Genomic DNA, 22,123 nt, shown 5'->3' on the forward strand with positions numbered 1-22,123 from the left:
TCAGCAAGTAACATCAACTAACAGCAGCAGAAAAACAGACCTTCTTGGGTGAGGTGAAATACCTATATACTGTGTATTGGGGGAAGTACATGTCTGGGACTGAGTCTTCTGTTATTGGTCCAGGGGAGGGAAATCTCTCATTCATGATGTATTATTGGTCAGTTCATATGCAAGCAACATCCAGCTTTGAAAATGACATCATAGGGATTAGCCATGCTGTCTTCCAGGGATATTCTTTTGTTCACTTTAGAATTGTGGCTTCATATTCCTACATTTAATCATAACTAATCGTTGCAATGTGCTACAATCTAACCACAGCTACCAAACCAACACACTCATTCCCCTGATCATTTTGACACCAAGCATGACGTGTTTATATTGTTCCGTTCCAATAATACATATATATCTGATGTTGTAACTCTCTTATATAAATACATTATAATGTCTGCTCCTTGACATGTTTAATTTATGTGTTGTATGAAATATGTGTTCAATATATCTTTGTGGCTTGTCTGTGTGAATGCGTATGCTACCATATATCGCTGTGCCCGCTGCGTGTATGCAAACGCACAAAGACCCATCTGTTTGGAGTTTGTATGTGATGTGTATGTAATATTTCTGACTTCGACACTAGACATGGTATATGTTGTCCCTCTATACAAGCTATAAGCACGGTACACCTGACAGGATAGAGTTTGTCTACTGATGCTGTAGTGGTAATATTCATATAACCTATTACTACTTTCATATAAACATTCAATAACTTTTTGTATTTCTTTTAGTTTAAATTTCAGCTTCTTCTTTAAAAACAACAAATACCTTTTCCAGAGCTATGCGCAATTAGGTGTACATCTTCTTGTTTTTAGTTGAGTTTCCAGCCGTTTTATTAAACACAGCCAATGGGGTAATTGAGTCGGAATTTCAGACTTATGTGCAGCCACAGGAGCACCCAATTCTTTCTGACTTCTGTACAGAGCTCACAGGAATAAAGCAGGTATGCACATTTAACTTTTCCTTGAAATTGTTGTACAATGCAAAATACAACTTATTACAGGGATTGAAGAAATGTTCAGCCTCCTTAGTATTTTGTACCAGACAATAACCCCCACCTTCTGTCTCCAGCCATCATCCAGTTTTACAACTCTGGATGATATAATATGTAAATTATTTTTTTTATTTACATTTATGAATATCGCACCAGCATGTTACATTGCGCGTTACACTTTGTAACAAAACAGTAATAAAACCAGACTGGGTTATGACAGACAGAAATATAAAGAGGCAAGTGATCCCTGCAAGCTTGTATGTTTTGTTATTCATTCACTCACTGATTGAAGTGGGATGGTAAAGGGCAAAGTCGGTCTAACAGTTCTCATACCAGCGCTGTTAGACAAACCCAAAACTTAGTAATCATTTGTCACAAAAACATTTGTCTCAAAGTGCAGATGACACAGTAGGTGATCTATTTGCATAGGTCTTAGTGTGTTTTAGTTACCATAGAAATTTGTGCCACCTGATATAAATCAGTTGGTAATGCAGAGACTAAGTTAGTTCACAAAAGATGTTCTAGATATAGGTCTGTGTATTGCTCATACATTATTAGTCTTTACCTCCACATTCATTGCGTGATAAATCCATGTTAATTTATTCAGAAACCCTTATAGTACTTCAGTGGTTAGTTTTGGGTGCTATGGGGAGGGGGTGTCTATCCTGGATATATAGCCGTCTGTGCTTTTTCCTATGGTTTGTTTATTGCTGTGAACTGCACAGAACCACCATTTTTGTTTTGCATGCCTAATGTCATTCTGTCTCTGTATTTTGTGTGTGTGTGTTTGTGTGTCATTGTGGGGCAGGGTGTGAGCCGTCATAAGAGAGTTGAGGAACACAAACTTGATCGCTATGCATTGTATTTTGCCAAAGTGTTAGAAAGCCATCTGAAATTAGGGCAAAGATGAATTTAAACCTATGAATTTCCATAAATGTTTGAGGGCCAAAGACATTGTTAGATTATACATACCACAACTTTTAAAGTTCCACATCGAAAACTGTATAGTGTAGTTAATACAGTGACCACACATAATAATTTATTTCTCTTTTATCCTATCTGGGGACACTGTTATGCCTTGGGCTGTAGAGATCGTCAAACCAGGATGAGCTGCAAAATTCAAACAAAACTTATTTGTATAACTTGCATCCCTATACATCCGCCAGCGGGAGTTCTGTTTCACTATTGTGCCTTACAGGAGTGGGCGCCTTTTCCCACAAGCTGCAGGAACAGCTGGATTTTTCTTCATAGTATCCTGACTCTACGAATTTTCAGTTCTCTCCTGGTTGGTGTCACCTTGTTGGCTATAGGAGAAGGGGACTTGCATTGGCTGCTTTGGTTATAACTCACCGTATCTGGTTGTCTTCTGAGGCAGAGCTGTTCTGTATTATCGCCTTCATCCCTAAGACTGTTGCACTTCCTCCTTATCTTTGACTCTATTCTGTTCACTCTTGTTGAGTGTGGCTCTGGTTCAGTATTGTTCTCCTAAGTTTCAGTTGACTCCTCATGGGTCCCATGGGTTTATTGGATGAAGATTGGGGAGGAGCAAACTTTACAAAGAAGTTTAGTTTGAATTTTGTACCTGCTCTTTGTTTTGGTGCCCTCTAACCCACAATGTATAGAAGTGATCCCAAGATGGATTCAAACAAATAACTACCAAAAATCTTTTCTCTAACGTCCTAGTGGATGCTGGGAACTCCGTAAGGACCATGGGGAATAGCGGGCTCCGAAGGAGGCTGGGCACTCTAGAAAGATTTATGACTACCTGGTGTGCACTGGCTCCTCCCACTATGACCCTCCTCCAAGCCTCAGTTAGATTTCGTGCCCGGCCGAGGTTGGATGCACACTAGGGGCTCTCCTGAGCCCTTAGAAAGAAAGTATAGATTTAGGTTTTTTATTTTCAGTGAGACCTGCTGGCAACAGGCTCACTGCAGCGAGGGACTAAGGGGAGAAGAAGCGAACTCGCCTGCTTGCAGCCGGATTGGGCTTCTTAGGCTACTGGACACCATTAGCTCCAGAGGGATCGACCGCAGGCCCAGTCCTTGGTGTTCGGTCCCGGAGCCGCGCCGCCGTCCCCCTTACAGAGCCAGAAGCAAGAAGAGGTCCGGAAAAACGGCGGCAGAAGACATCAGTCTTCACCAAGGTAGCGCACAGCACTGCAGCTGTGCGCCATTGCTCCTCATGCACACTTCACACTCCGGTCACTGAGGGTGCAGGGCGCTGGGGGGGGGCGCCCTGAGCAGCAATAAAAACACCTTGGCTGGCAAAAATACCACAATATATAGCCCCAGAGGCTATATATGTGGTAAATACCCCTGCCAGAATCCAGGAAAAAGCGGGAGAATAGGCCGCGGAAAAGGGGCGGAGCTATCTCCCTCAGACACACTGGCGCCATTTCTCCTTCACAGATCCGCTGGAAGGAAGCTCCCTGGCTCTCCCCTGCAGTCTACACTTCAGAACCAGGGTAAAAACAGAGAGGGGGGGCACTAAATTTAGGCGCAATATATATATATATATATATATATATATATATATATATATATATATAATATAAACAGCAGCTATAGGGGACATAACTCAGTTAGTCCCTGCATTATATAGCGCTCTGGTGTGTGCTGGCATACTCTCACTCTGTCCCCCCCAAAGGGCTTTTGTGGGTCCTGTCCTCATTCGGAGCATTCCTTGTGTGTGTGCGGTGTGTCGGTACGGCTGTGTCGACATGTTTGATGAGGATAATGATGTGGAGGCGGAGCAGATGCCTTTAGAAGGGATGTCACCCCCTGCGGGGCAGACACCTGAGTGGATGGGCTTATGGAAAGTAATGAGTGCACGTATAGACTCCTTATATAAGGAAATTGACGACATGCCTAATGTGGGACAGCCGACTTCTCAGCTCGTGCCTGCCCAGGCGTCGCATGGGTCGTCAGGGGCTCTAAAACGCCCGCTACCACAAGCAGACCCAGATGTTGACACTGATACTGACACCAGTGTCGACGACGATGAGTCTAACCTAATGCCTACTAAGGCCATTCACTGCATGATTGAGGCAATGAAAGAGGTGTTACACATTTCTGATATAAGTACAGGTACCACTAAAAAGGGTATTATGTTTGGAGAGAAAAAACTACCCGTAGTTTTTCCCCCATCAGATGAATTAAATGAAGTGTGTGAAGAAGCGTGGGCTTTCCCTGATAAAAAATTGGTAATTCCTAAGAAGGTACTAATGGCGTTCCCTTTCCCGCCAGAGGATAGGTCACGTTGGGAAACACCCCCTAGAGTGGATAAAGCGCTCACACGTTTGTCTAAAAAGGTGGCACTACCGTCTCCGGATACGGCCGCCCTCAAGGAACCTGCTGATAGAAAGCAGGAGGCGATCCTGAAGTCTGTGTATACACACACAGGCATTATACTTAGGCCAGCTATTGCGTCAGCTTGGATGTGCAGTGCTGCCGCTGCGTGGTCAGATAAACTGTCAGAAAATATTGACACATTAGACAGAGACACGATCCTGTTAACCATAGACCATATAAAAGACTCAGTCTTATATATGAGAGATGCACAAAGGGAAATCTGCCGACTGGCATCTAAAGTAAGTGCATTGTCCATTTCTGCTAGGAGAGGCTTATGGACTCGCCAGTGGACAGGAGATGCAGATTCAAAAAAGCACATGGAAGTGTTACCATATAAGGGTGAGGAATTATTTGGGGATGGTCTCTCGGACCTAGTTTCCACAGCAACGTCTGGGAAGTCAGCATTTTTACCCCATGTCCCCTCACAGCCTAAGAAGGCGCCGTTTTATCAGGTTCAGTCCTTTCGGACCCAGAAAAACAGGCGTGGAAAAGGCGGGTCCTTTCTGTCCAGAGGCAGAGGTAGGGGAAAAAGGCTGCAACAAACAGCAGGTTCCCAGGAGCAAAAGTCCTCCCCCGCTGCTTCTTCCAAGTCCGCCGCATGACGGTGGGGCTCCCCAGGCGGAGCCAGGTACGGTGGGGGGCCGCCTCAAGAATTTCAGCGATCAGTGGGCTAGCTCACAGGTGGATCCCTGGATCCTTCAAATAGTATCTCGGGGGTACAAACTGGAATTCGAGGCGTCTCCACCCCACCGGTTCCTAAAATCTGCCTTGCCGATTGCTCCCTCAGACAGGGAGGCGGTGCTAGCGGCAATTCACAAGCTGTATTCTCAGCAGGTGATAATCAAAGTACCCCTACTTCAACAAGGCCGGGGTTACTATTCCACACTATTTGTGGTACCGAAACCGGACGGTTCGGTGAGACCCGTTTTAGATTTGAAATCCTTGAACACATACATAAAAAAATTCAAGTTCAAGATGGAATCGCTCAGGGCGGTTATTGCGAGCCTGGACGAGGGGGATTACATGGTATCCCTGGACATCAAGGATGCTTACTTGCATGTCCCCATTTACCATCCTCACCAGGAGTACCTCAGATTTGTGGTACAGGATTGCCATTACCAATTCCAGACGCTGCCGTTTGGACTGTCCACGGCACCGAGGGTATTTACCAAGGTTATGGCGGAAATGATGATACTCCTTCGAAAAAAGGGAGTTTTAATTATCCCGTACTTGGACGATCTCCTAATAAAAGCGAGGTCCAAGGAACAGTTGTTGGTGGGAGTAGCACTATCTCAGGAGGTGCTGCACCAGCACGGCTGGATTCTGAATATCCCAAAGTCACAGCTGGTTCCGATAACACGGCTACTGTTCCTGGGTATGATTCTGGATACAGTCCAGAAAAAAGTGTTTCTCCCGGAGGAAAAAGCCAGGGAGTTGTCATCTCTAGTCAGAGACCTCCTGAAACCAAAACAGGTATCAGTGCATCGCTGCACGCGGGTCCTGGGAAAGATGGTGGCTTCTTACGAAGCAATTCCCTTCGGCAGGTTCCATGCCAGAATCTTTCAGTGGGACCTGTTGGACCAGTGGTCCGGATCGCATCTTCAGATGCATCGCTTGATAACCCTGTCTCCAAGAACCAGGGTGTCGTTACTGTGGTGGCTGCAGAGTGCCCATCTTCTAGAGGGCCGCAGGTTCGGCATACAGGACTGGGTCCTGGTGACCACGGATGCCAGCCTTCGAGGCTGGGGGGCAGTCACACAGGGAAGAAACTTCCAAGGACTATGGTCGAGTCAGGAGACTTCCCTTCACATAAATATTCTGGAACTAAGGGCCATCTACAATGCCCTAAGTCAAGCAAAATCCCTGCTCCTACACCAGCCGGTGCTGATCCAGTCAGCCAACATCACGGCAGTCGCCCATGTAAATCGACAGGGCGGCACAAGAAGCAGGATGGCGATGGCGGAAGCCACAAGAATTCTCCGATGGGCGGAAAATCATGTACTAGCACTGTCAGCAGTGTTCATTCCGGGAGTGGACAACTGGGAAGCAGACTTCCTCAGCAGACACGACCTCCACCCGGGAGAGTGGGGACTTCATCCAGAAGTCTTCCAGATGCTGGTAAACCGTTGGGAAAAACCACAGGTGGACATGATGGCGTCCCGCCTCAACAAAAAGTTAAAAAGATATTGCGCCAGGTCAAGGGACCCTCAGGCGATTAGCTGTGGACGCTCTAGTGACACCGTGGGTGTACCAGTCGGTTTATGTGTTCCCTCCTCTGCCTCTCATACCAAAGGTATTGAGAATAATAAGAAAGCGAGGAGTAAACACCATTCTCGTGGTTCCGGATTGGCCAAGACGAGCGTGGTACCCGTAACTTCAAGAGATGCTCTCAGAGGACCCGTGGCCTCTGCCGCTCAGACAGGACCTGCTACAACAGGGGCCCTGTCTGTTCCAAGACTTACCGCGGCTGCGTTTGACGGCATGGCGGTTGAACACCGGATCCTAAAGGTAAAGGGTATTCCGGAAGAAGTCATTCCTACGCTTATTAAGGCCAGGAAAGATGTTACGGCAAAGCATTATCACCGCATATGGCGGAAATATGTTGCATGGTGCGAGGCCAAAAAGGCCCCAACAGAGGAATTTCAACTAGGTCGATTTCTGCATTTCCTGCAAGCAGGAGTGAATATGGGCCTAAAATTAGGCTCCATTAAAGTACAGATCTCGGCTCTGTCGATTTTCTTTAAAAAAGAACTAGCTTCAGTACCTGAAGTTCAGACATTTGTGAAAGGAGTGCTGCATATTCAGCCCCCATTTGTGCCTCCTGTGGCACCTTGGGATCTCAACGTGATGTTGAGTTTCTTAAAATCACATTGGTTTGAGCCACTAAAAACCGTGGATCTGAAATATCTCACGTGGAAAGTGGTTATGTTATTGGCCCTGGCTTCAGCCAGGCGAGTATCAGAATTGGCGGCTTTATCATGTAAAAGCCCTTATCTGATTTTCCATATGGATAGGGCAGAATTGAGGACTCGTCCCCAGTTTCTCCCTAAGGTGGTGTCAGCGTTTCACCTGAACCAGCCTATTGTGGTGCCTGCGGCTACTAAGGATTTGGCGGACTCCAAGTTGCTAGACGTTGTCAGGGCCCTGAAAATATATGTTTCCAGGACGGCTGGAGTCAGAAAATCTGACTCGCTGTTTATCCTGTATGCACCCAACAAGCTGGGTGCTCCTGCTTCTAAGCAGTCTATTGCTCGCTGGATTTGTAGTACAATTCAGCTTGCACATTCTGTGGCAGGCATGCCACAGCCAAAATCTGTAAATGCCCATTCCACAAGGAAGGTGGGCTCATCTTGGGCGGCTGCCCGAGGGGTCTCGGCTTTACAACTTTGCCGAGCAGCTACTTGGTCAGGGGCAAACACATTTGCAAAATTCTACAAATTTGATACCCTGGCTGAGGAGGACCTGGAGTTCTCTCATTCGGTGCTACAGAGTCATCCGCACTCTCCCGCCCGTTTGGGAGCTTTGGTATAATCCCCATGGTCCTTACGGAGTTCCCAGCATCCACTAGGACGTTAGAGAAAATAAGAATTTACTCACCGGTAATTCTATTTCTCGTAGTCCGTAGTGGATGCTGGGCGCCCCTCCCAAGTGCGGATTGTCTGCAATACTTGTAAATAGTTATTGTTAACTAAAGGGTTATTGTTGAGCCATCTGTTGAGAGGCTCAGTTGTTTTCATACTGTCAAACTGGATAAAGTATCACGAGTTGTACGGTGTGATTGGTGTGGCTGGTAAGAGTCTTACCCGGGATTCTAAATCCTTCCTTATTATGTCTGCTCGTCCGGGCACGGTGTCCTAACTGAGGCTTGGAGGAGGGTCATAGTGGGAGGAGCCAGTGCACACCAGGTAGTCATAAATCTTTCTAGAGTGCCCAGCCTCCTTCGGAGCCCGCTATTCCCCATGGTCCTTACGGAGTTCCCAGCATCCACTACGGACTACGAGAAATAGAATTACCGGTGAGTAAATTCTTATTTTATTTTATTTATTTTTTCCCCTTAAGCAACAATTTATTTATTTTATTAACTAAGATATTCTGTTTTAATAATAGCAACAAGTTGATGATGGAATTCCTTTAAAGATCTGCTTGTCGCAGTTTTCCAACTGGATTCAAAAACTCCAAAAGGAGAAGAGCATAACTTTTCCAAGTGTCCTACCAAGCCACTCTTCCACTGAGCAGAAGATGTGCGGATTTGTCACCTGGTCAGGTAGCGAACAGTCAAAAATAGTTATGCAAAGTTTGTTTGTACTCTATATGCAAAGTTCTGATGGAGTTTGTTAAGCACCTGAGTAACTATGCACAGGAAAGGTCCATAAAATGTTCTCATTATTGTTTTAATTAGATTTGGGTAGAGATGTGCTCTAACTAATGTAATCTAGTCTGTGACACCTGAACTTTGACTTAAGGGGGGTACTCACGGGAGAGATGTGTGCTGAGCGATCTTAACACAGACCGCTCAGCACACATCTCTCACCCCGCTCAGCACAGCGCGACGGGGGGCCGCTCACTTCACACAACGGTGAAGTGAGCGACCCGCTAGATTGAGCCTGCATGCAGCTCAATCTAGCATCGGCGATAGCGATGCGCGGGGCCGCGCATCGCTATCGCTGGAGGGCATACACACGGCAGATCCGTGCTTAAAATCTAAGCAATCTAGCAAGATTGCTTAGATTTTAAGTACGGATCTCTCCGTGTGTACCCCCCTTTAGACGTGCACTACATAATTTTTTTTGTATGGCAGCTTGATATACGGTCGTTACCTGACATGATTCAGTTATTGTTTTAGATCCGGAGTTCTATCCTGGTTACGGTATGGTCTTTAACACCTACAACAATCCTTTTTTTTTTTTTTTTTTTTTTTTTTTCTTTTTTTTTTTTTTTCTTATAGGTGTCATTAATGTTTCTACTTTATTTTGCCAATATAAGGGTATATTCAATTAAAGTTGGATCCATTCCGACATGTATTTGTCGGAATGGATCCGACAACCCCTATTCAATCCCATCTTAATTCGAATTTTTCAAGTCGAATTGAGATGGGACGCAGAGGAGGAGAAGAGGGGCGAGCCGCGGGGGGACAGCCGGCGGGCATACAGGGAAGATCAGCGCTACAGTAGCACAGCAGCAGGATGTCACTCAGCCGCCCGACCTCACGGCAGCTTCCACCCGGCTCCAGCAGCGTGCTGGAGCCTGGTGGAAGCTGCCGTGAGGTCGGGCGGCTGAGTGACATCCTGCTGCAGCGCTACTGTAGCGCCGATCTTCCTGTGTGCCCACCGGCTGTACCCCTGTCTCCCTGCTGCTCGCCCCCCTCTCCTCCCCTGGGTCCGCATCTCAGTCCGACGTCTTTTTGATGTCAGATTGAGATGGTCAAAAAGGGGGCCAAAACCTGTTGGTTTTGGCCCCGTTTTCGACACAAGCACGTGGATCGGCAGCTATTCCGCCGATCCACGTGCTTTTCGACAAGTCGAATTCATCGACTTGTCGGAAAATTTAGGGATATATTGAATAGGTTGTATCAGGATTGGACCTTAAAAGGTCGAAAACTGTTGTCTTTTCGACAGACGGCAGTTTTCGACTTCACTTGAATATACCCCTAAATATATAGGCATAATAGAGCACTGCACACAATTCTCATATTAGTGACTATTCTTCACTTTTTCAGACTGGGATCTGGGGGTTTGTTTGCTGTATGAATGCAGAAGGAAACAACTGAGAAAACCAGACATTCTGAACTCTTGGATTGACCTCAGGCTAACTTACAAGGTGCACGGAGTCAGCGATTTAGTCATTGCTATTATCTATCGAGTTACATTTAAAGGAAACTTTGCATTGTGCTGTGCAATCTAAACAGAATCTGAGAACGTGTTCATGGTTAAATCCACTGCTAAGTTGTGAGATTGCACACTATGGGTGGGATTCAAATGATGCATCACGCCCAATTTCCTTTCTAAAATGATCTCCGTTATTACGCCCATAGTGATCAGGTTTAGCTGTGTAAAGGGTTGAGTGCCTCCCTACTCCGGGGGTAGCGAGCTGAAATAATGATACCACGCCCCTGAGGGCAGAAACAGAACGGGTGTGGAAAGGGGTGAAAAGAATTGAATCTCGCCCTTTATCTTTTTGTTTTTAATGTCTTTTTTTTCAGCTATTCTACAACCGCAAACCAAAAGGATTAAATGGAGCCTTACAAGATGTTGGCATTGAATTTGCAGGAAGGGAACATTCTGGTATGTTATCTACATAAATAATAAAATATTTATTGGAACCTAACTTAAAACTGATAAAAAAAAAATAAAATAAAAATATGTTGGAGTATTTCTTTACCACTCAATCATAACAACTAAATACACATCACAGCCCTTACAAGCCAGTTAAAGTGTGTTTATTTCAGAAGAAAAATCTCGTATAGCAAAGCTTAGTATCTTGGTTATGATTGCTGTGACCTCGCTGTATTTGCCGGAACCTACCTTTCTCTTACGTCCTAGAGTTAGTTCACAACTAGTGTGGGGTCCACATTAGTACCATGGGGTATAGACTGGTCCACTAGGAGCCATTGGCACTTTAAGAGTTTTGAGAGTGTGGGCTGGCTCCTCCCTCTATGCCCCTCCTACCAGACTCAGTTTAGAAAATGTACCCGGAGGAGCCGGTCACAGCAAGGGGAGCTCTACAGAGCTTCTCTGGTAAAAGTTTTTTTTAGATTTTATTATTTTACAGGGAGGCTGCTGAGCCACTATCTCCGCTGACAGGACACTGAGCTCCTGAGAGGATCGAACGTTCCCCGCCACAGGGGATCGCTGACCCCAGCAGCATGCCGCCACCCCCTTACAGAGCCAGAAGATCTGTGACGAGTTAGTCACCGCTCCCCTAGCAAGTGGGGGGCCGGTGTGAAGATGGCAGCAGCAGGGTATGGAGCGCAGTACTAACTGCACTCCGGGGCTTGGCGGTACATAGTGCGGCGCTGTGAGGGGCGTCCTGAGCCAGCGTCTACACCCTACACTGACCTCCAAGCCTGTCAGGGTCCCAGGATCGCTGCCAGCACAATTCCTCAGGCCAATATAATCTCCAGAAGAGCAGGAAGACAGCACCATGAAGGGGGCGGAGCTTCTCCTCAGAGCGGACCCAGCAGCATTTAGCGCCATTTTTCTGCCTGCAGAAGCGCTGTCAGTGAGAGCTGTCCCTCCAATTCAACTCCAGCTATCTCTTACGGTACCAGAGGGTTGTAGAAGGGGGGGAGGCTGTATAAAGACTGTGTAACCTATTAAGGTGCACAGTCAGCACTGGTTGGGGATCTCCCTATACCTTAAAAGCGCTGTGTGTGGTTTGGCTCCAATCTCTGTGTCTCTCTTGCCATTCTTGGGGGTGAAACGCTCTGTCCTCCTGTGTGTGTGTGTGTGTGTGTGTGTGTGTGTGTGTGGTCTCCATTAAGCTATGTCCATGGACTCCGTGTCATATGCTGCAGAGGATATGTCCTTTCAGGATGATCCCATTCCATGTAATCAGGATTGCACTGTCTTAGCGCAGATACCAGCAAGGGAGCCTGAATGGTTACCCTCTATTAAAATTATGATTTCTCTAACGTCCTAGTGGATGCTGGGGACTCCGAAAGGACCATGGGTAATAGCGGCTCCGCAGGAGACTGGGCACAAAAGTAAAAAAGCTTTAGGACTACCTGGTGTGCACTGGCTCCTCCCCCTATGACCCTCCTCCAAGCCTCAGTTAGATTTTTGTGCCCGAACGAGATGGGTGCAGGCTAAGGGGCTCTCCTGAGCTGCTTAGTGTAAAAGTTTAAAGTAGGTTTTTTATTTTCAGTGAGACCTGCTGGCAACAGGCTCACTGCACCGAGGGACTAAGGGGAGAAGAAGCGAACTCACCTGCGTGCAGAGTGGATTGGGCTTCTTAGGCTACTGGACATTAGCTCCAGAGGGACGATCACAGGCCCAGCCATGGATGGGTCCCGGAGCCGCGCCGCCGGCCCCCTTACAGAGCCAGAAGAGTGAAGAGGTCCGGAAAATCGGCGGCAGAAGACTCCTGTCTTCAATAAGGTAGCGCACAGCACCGCAGCTGTGCGCCATTGCTCTCAGCACACTTCACACTCCGGTCACTGAGGGTGCAGGGCGCTGGGGGGGGCGCCCTGAGACGCAATAAAAAAAAAAACCTTTTTTTGGCAAAAAATACATCGCATATAGCTCCTGGGCTATATGGATGCATTTAACCCCTGCCAATTTTTCCATTAAAAAGCGGGAGAAAGGCTCCGCCCCCTTCTCGGCGGCCTATCTCCTCAGCACACTGGCGCCATTTTTTCCTCACAGCTCCGTTGGAGGAAGGCTCCCTGACTCTCCCCTGCAGTCCTGCACTACAGAAACAGGGTAAAACAAGAGAGGGGGGGCACTAAATTGGCATATTAATATATACAGCAGCTATATTAGGGAAAAACACTTATATAAGGTTATCCCTGTATATATATAGCGCTCTGGTGTGTGCTGGCAAACTCTCCCTCTGTCTCCCCAAAGGGCTAGTGGGGTCCTGTCCTCTATCAGAGCATTCCCTGTGTGTGTGCTGTGTGTCTGTACGCTGTGTCGACATGTATGAGGAGGAAAATGGTGTGGAGGCGGAGCAATTGCCTGTGTTAGTGATGTCACCCCCTAGGGAGTCGACACCTGACTGGATGGTCTTATGGAAAGAATTACGTGATAGTGTCGGCACTTTACAAAAGACTGTTGACGACATGAGACAGCCGGCAAATCAGTTAATACCTGTACAGGCGTCTCAAACACCGTCAGGGGCTATAAAACGCCCGTTACCTCAGGTCGATACAGACACTGACACGGACACTGACTCCAGTGTCGACGGTGAGGAAACAAACGTATTTTCCAGTAGGGCCACACGTTACATGATCACGGCAATGAAGGAGGTTTTGAACATTTCTGATACTACAAGTACCACAAAAAAGGGTATTATGTGGGGTGTGAAAAAACTACCCGTAGTTTTTCCAGAATCAGATGAATTAAATGAGGTGTGTGATGAAGCGTGGGTTTCCCCCGATAAAAAACTGCTAATTTCTAAAAAATTATTGGCATTATACCCTTTCCCGCCAGAGGTTAGGGCGCGTTGGGAAACACCCCCTAGAGTGGATAAGGCGCTCACACGCTTATCAAAACAAGTGGCGTTACCGTCTCCTGATACGGCCGCCCTCAAGGAACCAGCTGATAGGAAGCTGGAAAATATCCTAAAAAGTATATACACACATACTGGTATTATACTGCGACCAGCAATCGCCTCAGCCTGGATGTGCAGTGCTGGGGTGGCTTGGTCGGATTCCCTGACTGAAAATATTGATACCCTAAACAGGGACAATATATTATTGACTATAGAGCATTTAAAGGATGCATTTCTATATATGCGTGATGCACAGAGGGATATTTGCACTCTGGCATCAAGAGTAAGTGCGATGTCCATTTCTGCCAGAAGAGGGTTATGGACGCGACAGTGGTCAGGTGATGCGGATTCCAAACGGCATATGGAAGTATTGCCGTATAAAGGGGAGGAGTTATTTGGGGTCGGTCTATCGGACCTGGTGGCCACGGCAACGGCTGGGAAATCCACCTTTTTACCCCAAGTCACCTCGCAGCAGAAAAAGATACCGTCTTTTCAGGCTCAGTCCTTTCGTCCCCATAAGGGCAAGCGGGCAAAAGGCCACTCATATCTGCCCTGGGGCAGAGGAAGGGGAAAAAGACTGCAGCAGACAGCCTCTTCCCACGAACAGAAGCCCTCCCCCGCTTCTGCCAAGTCCTCAGCATGACGCTGGGGCCTTACAAGCGGACTCAGGCACGGTGGGGGCCCGTCTCAAGAATTTCAGCGCGCAGTGGGCTCACTCGCAAGTGGACCCCTGGATCCTGCAGGTAGTATCTCAGGGGTACAAATTGGAATTCGAGACGTCTCCCCCTCGCCGGTTCCTGAAGTCTGCTTTACCAACGTCTCCCCCCGACAGGGAGGCGGTATTGGAAGCCATTCACAAGCTGTATTCCCAGCAAGTGATAATCAAGGTACCCCTCCTACAACAGGGAAAGGGGTATTATTCCACGCTGTTTGTGGTACCGAAGCCGGACGGCTCGGTGAGACCCATTTTAAATCTGAAATCCTTGAACACTTACATAAAAAGGTTCAAGTTCAAGATGGAGTCACTCAGAGCAGTGATAGCGAACCTGGAAGAAGGGGACTATATGGTGTCTCTGGACATCAAGGATGCTTACCTCCATGTCCCAATTTGCCCTTCTCACCAGGGGTACCTCAGGTTTGTGGTACAGAACTGTCACTATCAGTTTCAGACGCTGCCGTTTGGATTGTCCACGGCACCCCGGGTCTTTACCAAGGTAATGGCCGAAATGATGATTCTTCTTCGAAGAAAAGGCGTCTTAATTATCCCTTACTTGGACGATCTCCTGATAAGGGCAAGGTCCAGAGAACAGTTAGAGGTCGGAGTAGCACTATCTCAAGTAGTACTACGACAGCACGGATGGATTCTAAATATTCCAAAATCGCAGCTGATTCCGACGACACGTCTGCTGTTCCTAGGAATGATTCTGGACACAGTACAGAAAAAGGTGTTTCTCCCGGAAGAGAAAGCCAGGGAGTTATCCGACCTAGTCAGGAACCTCCTAAGACCAGGCCAAGTGTCAGTACATCAATGCACAAGGGTCCTGGGAAAGATGGTGGCTTCTTACGAAGCGATTCCATTCGGCAGATTCCACGCAAGAACTTTTCAGTGGGATCTGCTGGACAAATGGTCCGGATCGCATCTTCAAATGCATCAGCGGATAACCCTGTCTCCAAGGACAAGGGTGTCTCTCCTGTGGTGGTTACAGAGTGCTCATCTCCTAGAGGGCCGCAGATTCGGCATTCAGGATTGGGTCCTGGTGACCACGGATGCCAGCCTGAGGGGCTGGGGAGCAGTCACACAGGGAAGAAATTTCCAGGGCTTGTGGTCAAGCATGGAAACGTCACTTCACATAAATATCCTGGAACTCAGTGCCATTTACAATGCCCTAAGTCAGGCAAGACCTCTGCTTCAGGGTCAGCCGGTGTTGATCCAGTCGGACAACATCACGGCAGTCGCCCACGTAAACAGACAGGGCGGCACAAGAAGCAGGAAAGCAATGACGGAAGTGGCAAGGATTCTTCGCTGGGCGGAAAATCATGTGATAGCACTGTCAGCAGTGTTCATTCCGGGAGTGGACAACTGGGAAGCAGACTTCCTCAGCAGACACGATCTTCACCCGGGGGAGTGGGGACTTCACCCAGAAGTCTTCCACATGATTGTGAACCGTTGGGAAAAACCAAAGGTGGACATGATGGCGTCCCGCCTCAATAAAAAACTGGACAGATATTGCGCCAGGTCAAGGGACCCTCAGGCAATAGCTGTGGACGCTCTGGTAACACCGTGGGTGTACCAGTCAGTGTATGTGTTCCCTCCTCTTCCTCTCATACCAAAAGTACTGAGAATCATAAGAAGGAGAGGAGTAAAGACTATACTCGTGGCTCCGGATTGGCCAAGAAGGACTTGGTACCCGGAAATTCAAGAGATGCTCACGGAAGACCCGTGGCCTCTACCTCTAAGAAAGGACCTGCTCCAGCAGGGACCATGTCTGTTCCAAGACTTACCGCGGCTGCGTTTGACGGCATGGCGGTTGAACGCCGGATCCTGAAGGAAAAAGGCATTCCGGATGAAGTCATCCCTACCCTGATCAAAGCCAGGAAGGATGTGACCGTACAACATTATCACCGTATTTGGCGAAAATATGTTGCGTGGTGCGAGGCCAGGAAGGCCCCTACAGAGGAATTTCAACTGGGTCGATTCCTGCATTTCCTGCAAACAGGACTCTCTATGGGCCTAAAATTAGGGTCCATTAAGGTTCAAATTTCGGCCCTGTCAATATTCTTCCAAAAAGAACTAGCTTCTGTTCCTGAAGTTCAGACGTTTGTCAAGGGAGTACTGCATATACAGCCTCCTTTTGTGCCTCCAGTGGCACCTTGGGATCTCAATGTAGTTTTGGAGTTCCTAAAATCACATTGGTTTGAACCACTCACCACTGTGGACTTAAAATATCTCACATGGAAAGTGGTAATGCTGTTAGCCCTGGCTTCAGCCAGGCGTGTTTCAGAATTGGCGGCTTTATCCTATAAAAGCCCTTACCTAATTTTTCATACGGACAGGGCAGAATTGAGGACTCGTCCTCAATTTCTCCCTAAGGTGGTTTCAGCATTTCACTTAAACCAGCCTATTGTGGTGCCTGCGGCTACTAGGTAGGGACTTGGAGGATTCCAAGTTACTGGACGTAGTCAGGGCCCTGAAAATATATGTTTCCAGGACGGCTGGAGTCAGAAAATCTGACTCGCTGTTTATCCTGTATGCACCCAACAAGCTGGGTGCTCCTGCTTCTAAGCAGACTATTGCTCGTTGGATTTGTAGTACAATTCAGCTTGCACATTCTGTGGCAGGCCTGCCACAGCCAAAATCTGTAAAAGCCCATTCCACAAGGAAGGTGGGCTCTTCTTGGGCGGCTGCCCGAGGGGTCTCGGCTTTACAACTTTGCCGAGCAGCTACTTGGTCAGGGGCAAACACGTTTGCTAAATTCTACAAATTTGATACCCTGGCTGAGGAGGACCTGGAGTTCTCTCATTCGGTGCTGCAGAGTCATCCGCACTCTCCCGCCCGTTTGGGAGCTTTGGTATAATCCCCATGGTCCTTTCGGAGTCCCCAGCATCCACTAGGACGTTAGAGAAAATAAGAATTTACTTACCGATAATTCTATTTCTCATAGTCCGTAGTGGATGCTGGGCGCCCATCCCAAGTGCGGATTGTCTGCATTACTTGTACATAGTTATTGTTACAAAAATCGGGTTATTGTTGTTGTGAGCCATCTTTTCAGAGGCTCCTTCTGTTATCATGCTGTTAACTGGGTTCAGATCACAAGTTGTACGGTGTGATTGGTGTGGCTGGTAAGAGTCTTACCCGGGATTCAAAATCCTTCCTTATTGTGTACGCTCGTCCGGGCACAGTATCCTAACTGAGGCTTGGAGGAGGGTCATAGGGGGAGGAGCCAGTGCACACCAGGTAGTCCTAAAGCTTTTTACTTTTGTGCCCAGTCTCCTGCGGAGCCGCTATTCCCCATGGTCCTTTCGGAGTCCCCAGCATCCACTACGGACTATGAGAAATAGAATTATCGGTAAGTAAATTCTTATTTTCTCAGATTTCTACTAGGGTTGCATAGAATGAATCTGCAACTCAGGTTTTACAGAACTCTATAGCCGTTTTGCCTCGTTCTGTTACCTCAGGACCCCCTACTTGTATGTTCCCACAAACGTGCTCTTGCCCAGATTATGCAAGATGACACGGATACCTATTCTGACACGGCAGACGGTGAGGGGAGTGTGCTGCGGGGGGAGGCATTTCTTGCAAAAGGGGTGCAGTTGATGATAGAGGCTATTAGAGATGTGTTGAATATTACTGATACAACACCTGAACAGGTTGAGGAGGCTTACTTCACTGACCATAAGAAAGCCTCGCTAACCTTCCCTGCGTCTAAAGAATTAAATACTATATTTGAGAAAGTATGGGAAAACCCAGAGAAAAAAATCCAGATCCCTAGGAGGGTTCTGGTTGCTTTCCCCTTCCCTGAGGAGGATAGGAAAAAATGGGAAAACCCACCCATAGTTGACGCGTCTGTATCCAGACTCTCAAAAAAGGTGGTTTTACCTGTTCCAGGATCTACCGCCTTAAAAGAGCCGGCTGATCGCAAAGTCGACACTACGCTCAAATCCATATACACGGCTTCAGGGGCGATTCTACGTTCTACTATTGCCTGTGCATGGATTTCCAAAGCCTTTGTAACGTTGCCTGACCACTTTACTTGAGGATTTGGATACAATGGATAAAAGTGATGTTGAAGTGTTTTGACGTAACGTTCAGGATTCCTCAGGATTTATGGTGGAATCCATGAATGACCTGGGTTCCATGGCTGCAGGGATATCTTCCATGTCTGTCTCAGCTCGTAGGGGACTTTGGCTGCGCCAGTGGTCTGTCGACGCGGAATCCAGGAGAGGTGTGGAGACCCTACCCTACACAGGTCAGGCTCTCTTTGGGGAAGCGTTGGATGCATGGATTTCCACTGCTACAGCGGGTAAGTCTCCTTTTCTTCCCTCAGCTTCACCTGCTATGAAGAAACCCTTTTCTTCAACTGCACCTCAGTCCTTTCGGACTGCCAAAGCAAGAAAGGCCAAGCCGTCTAACGCCTTCTTTAGAGGAAGTCGGCCAAAATCCAAGAAACCTGCTGCGGCGGGTTCCCAGGAACAGAAACCTACTTCGGGTACGCCAAGGTCCTCAGCATGACGGTGGACTGTGCGGCCTGGAGGTGGTACTGGTGGGTGCGAGACTCGGGCACTTCAGTCACGTCTGGGTGTCGTCCGGCCTAGATCCCTGGGTGCACGATATTGTGTCCCAGGGGTACAGGCTGGAATTTCAAGATCTCCCTCCTCACCAGTTCTTCAAATCAGGCTTGCCAGCTTTGTTGACAGACAGGACTATCCTACAGGAAGCCACCCAGAAGTAGGTGGAGGCACAGGTTATTGTACCAGTTCCCATATGCAAACAAAGGTTACTATTCGAATCTTTTCGTGGTACCGAAACCGGATGGTTCGGTCAGGCCATTTCTGAACTTAAAATCGCTAAATCTCTTCCTGAGGGAGTTCAAGTTCAAAATGGAGTCCCTAAGGGCGGTGATATCAGGTCTGGAGGAGGGGAAATTCCTGGTATCCCTGGATATCAAGGATGCGTACCTCTACATTCTGATTTGGCCGCCGCATCAAGTTTATCTCCGATTCGCACTGTTGGACTGTCATTTTCAATTCCAGGCCCTGCCATTCTGCCTCTTACAGCACCAAGGTGATGGCGGAAATGATGGTTCTCCTCCGCAGACAGGGGGTGAAGATAATTCCATATCTGGACGATCTGCTGATAAAGGCATTGTCCAAGGAGACTTCAACCCTCTGAGGAAACGACCAGTGTTGTCGGTCGAGAAACGCGTCAGGGCTCAAAGGATCCAGGCACTCGTCAGTCCTACGAGTTTATTTATTCTATACCCTCAATCTCTGCCAGAATTGATTGACCAGCTCCGTAGCCACCTGCATTGGTCCCGCTTGCTATATGGGGACCGTGGCTTTCATTTGATTCATTCTACAGTGCTCAAATCATCTGGAGCACCAGCGATCCGTTTTGGAGGCGGCAGTGAAAGAGATATCCTGCCATACTGGTCCGGCAGGAGAACGGGAGGTCGAGCCGCTAGAAAGAGCGGCGCCCGGTTCATGGTCAGTACCGCTGGGTCATCTGTGGAAGCGGTAAGCAATTCAGCTCCGGATACTAGTCACAGTGAGAGAGTGACAGACGGAGCTCATGCACTTTACTTCACCTAATTCCAGTATGATACCTTTACCAAACCGGTTTATCCAATAGCAAGAATATCACTACTATATAGAATAAAGGAAAACATTCATTTTGGAACTGTTTCTAAAGTGCTATATTTTTTTAAAAATTTGCATATCAAATTATCAGCCACCATTAATCACACCAGACTGATGGATTATTGGTTCTAACAAAGAACGTATACCGAATATTGCATCATTTACTAGTGCACTAGTACTGTGGGACTATTATATATCATATGCCGAGTGTGGATTCTTTGTTGAATTGAATATATTATTAGTTCTAACTAATGTCACTTTTTAATTGATTGTGATTTAACTTATTTTATGAATAAATTTGTTCAAATGTACATGTAGTCTGCTTGCGCTCTCTCCTTCTTTTTTTTCTTTTTTTCTTCCAATTGTCCAAGGAGAAGCTGTTACAGTCCATAGTTCTCACGACCCATCTACTCGGAACACGGTTGGATCCTGACCTTACATTACATTTGGAACCAACCAGGAGGATGTTCTTTCTGGGAATGATCCTTGACATGGAAGTGCAGAGGGTGTTTCTTCCAGAGGAAAAAGCATTGGTAATACAAACCATGGTCCGGAATGTCCTGAAGCCAGCCCCGGTGTTGGTTCAACAGTGCATTCGCCTTCTGGGGAAGATGGTGGCTTTTTACGAAGCTCTGCAGTATGGGAGGTTTCATGTTCGGTCCTTCCAACTGGATTTCCTGGACAAGTGGGATCTCATCAACACATGCACCAGAGAATACGTCTGTCGGCAAAGGCCAGGATTTCACTCCTCTGGTGGCTACAATTGCCTCACCTTCTGGAGGGCCACAGGTTCGGGATTCAGGACTGGATCCTTCTAACCACGGATGCAAGTCTCCGGGGCTGGGGTGCAGTCACTCAAGGGAAAACCTTCAAAGGAAGGTGGTCAAGTCTGGAAGCCGGCCTGCCGATAAACATTCTGGAAGTAAGAGCCGTCTACAACGGTCTTCTCCAAGCGGCCCATCTTCTGAGAAATCGGGCCATTCAAGTGCAGTCGGACAATGTAACAACAGTGGCTTACTTAAACCGACAGGGCGGAATGAACAGCAGAGCTGCAATGTCAGAGGTAACAAGAATAATCCTCTGGGCAGAAAAACATGCGTTGGCGCTGTCAGCAATCTTCATTCCGGGCTTCCTCAGCAGACACTATCTCCATCCTGGGGAGTGGGGTTTCCATCCGGAGGTGTTCAAGGAGGTAACAGATCTTTGGGGTGTACCCCAAATAGACATGATGGCCTCTCTTCTCAACAAGAAGCTTCTGCGATATTGTTCCAGGTCGAGGGACCCGCAAGCGGTGGACGCCCTAGTGACTCCGTGGGTACTCCAGTCAGTGTATGTGTTTCCACCACTCCCACTCATTCCAAGAGCGCTAAAGCTCATAAGGAGAACAAGGGTTCAAGTGATCCTCATTGCTCCATACTGGCCCAGAAGGTCTTGGTATGCGGCTCTTCTGGATCTACTGCTTGAAGAGCCGAGGCCTCTTCGGGAGGACCTGCTGCAGCAGGGGCTGTTCGCCTATCAAGACTTTTACCACGGCTACGTTTGACGGCATGGAGGTTAAACGCCAGATACTAGCTCGGAAGGGCATTCCGAACAAGGTTATTCCTACCCTGATACAGGCTAGGAAAGGAGTAACATCTAAACCAGTGGTTTTCAACCACTGTGCCGCGGCACACTAGTGTGCCGCCAGTGGCTTTTAGATGTGCCGCCAGAGATGAGCTGCCCGTCATCACGCCAGTGAACTTTACAATGCAGCGTGACACATTGCCTGCCCGCCGAGCCGCCCGGCTGCTCGCCCACCGCCTGCCAAGTGCTGCTCCTCACTACTCGTGGCTGCATTACTGCCCGCCTGCCATCCGCCAGCAAAGTGCTACTCCCTGCTGCACCTCACTGCTCATGGCTGCATTAACTCCTGCCGGTTGACGCTGAGAGGGTATGTGTATTTACTGTGTGTAAGGGGCCAATGTGAATAATTGCCTGGGGGGACAATATGTCTAATTACTGTGGATGGGACAATATGTGCAATTAATGTGGGGGGCAATATGTATAATTACTGTGGGGGTGGGGGTGTAATTGCTGTGGGGGGACAATATGTGCAATTAATGTAGGGGGACAATGTGTAATTACTGTGGGGGTTAATTGCTGTGGGGGGACAATATGTGCA

The 22,123-nt window shown here is 47.7% G+C and overlaps 1 protein-coding gene across 2 annotated transcripts in view; it reads left to right on the forward strand.

Moving 5' to 3' along the window:
- Positions 1 to 22,123, forward strand: part of ERI2 (ERI1 exoribonuclease family member 2) — a 36,360-nt gene that overhangs the window by 10,272 nt on the left and 3,965 nt on the right. The window contains exons 5-8 of one of the 2 annotated variants that reach the window (XM_063934434.1): positions 867 to 994; positions 8,503 to 8,659; positions 10,112 to 10,212; positions 10,595 to 10,676. In XM_063934434.1, the coding sequence (XP_063790504.1) occupies positions 867 to 994; positions 8,503 to 8,659; positions 10,112 to 10,212; positions 10,595 to 10,676 (468 nt within the window). The remainder of the gene's footprint in view (positions 1 to 866; positions 995 to 8,502; positions 8,660 to 10,111; positions 10,213 to 10,594; positions 10,677 to 22,123) is intronic. The other variant, XM_063934435.1, reaches the window with a different exon arrangement.

The sequence above is a fragment of the Pseudophryne corroboree genome, chromosome 7 (assembly GCF_028390025.1).
Source record: "Pseudophryne corroboree isolate aPseCor3 chromosome 7, aPseCor3.hap2, whole genome shotgun sequence".
NCBI lineage: Eukaryota > Metazoa > Chordata > Amphibia > Anura > Myobatrachidae > Pseudophryne > Pseudophryne corroboree.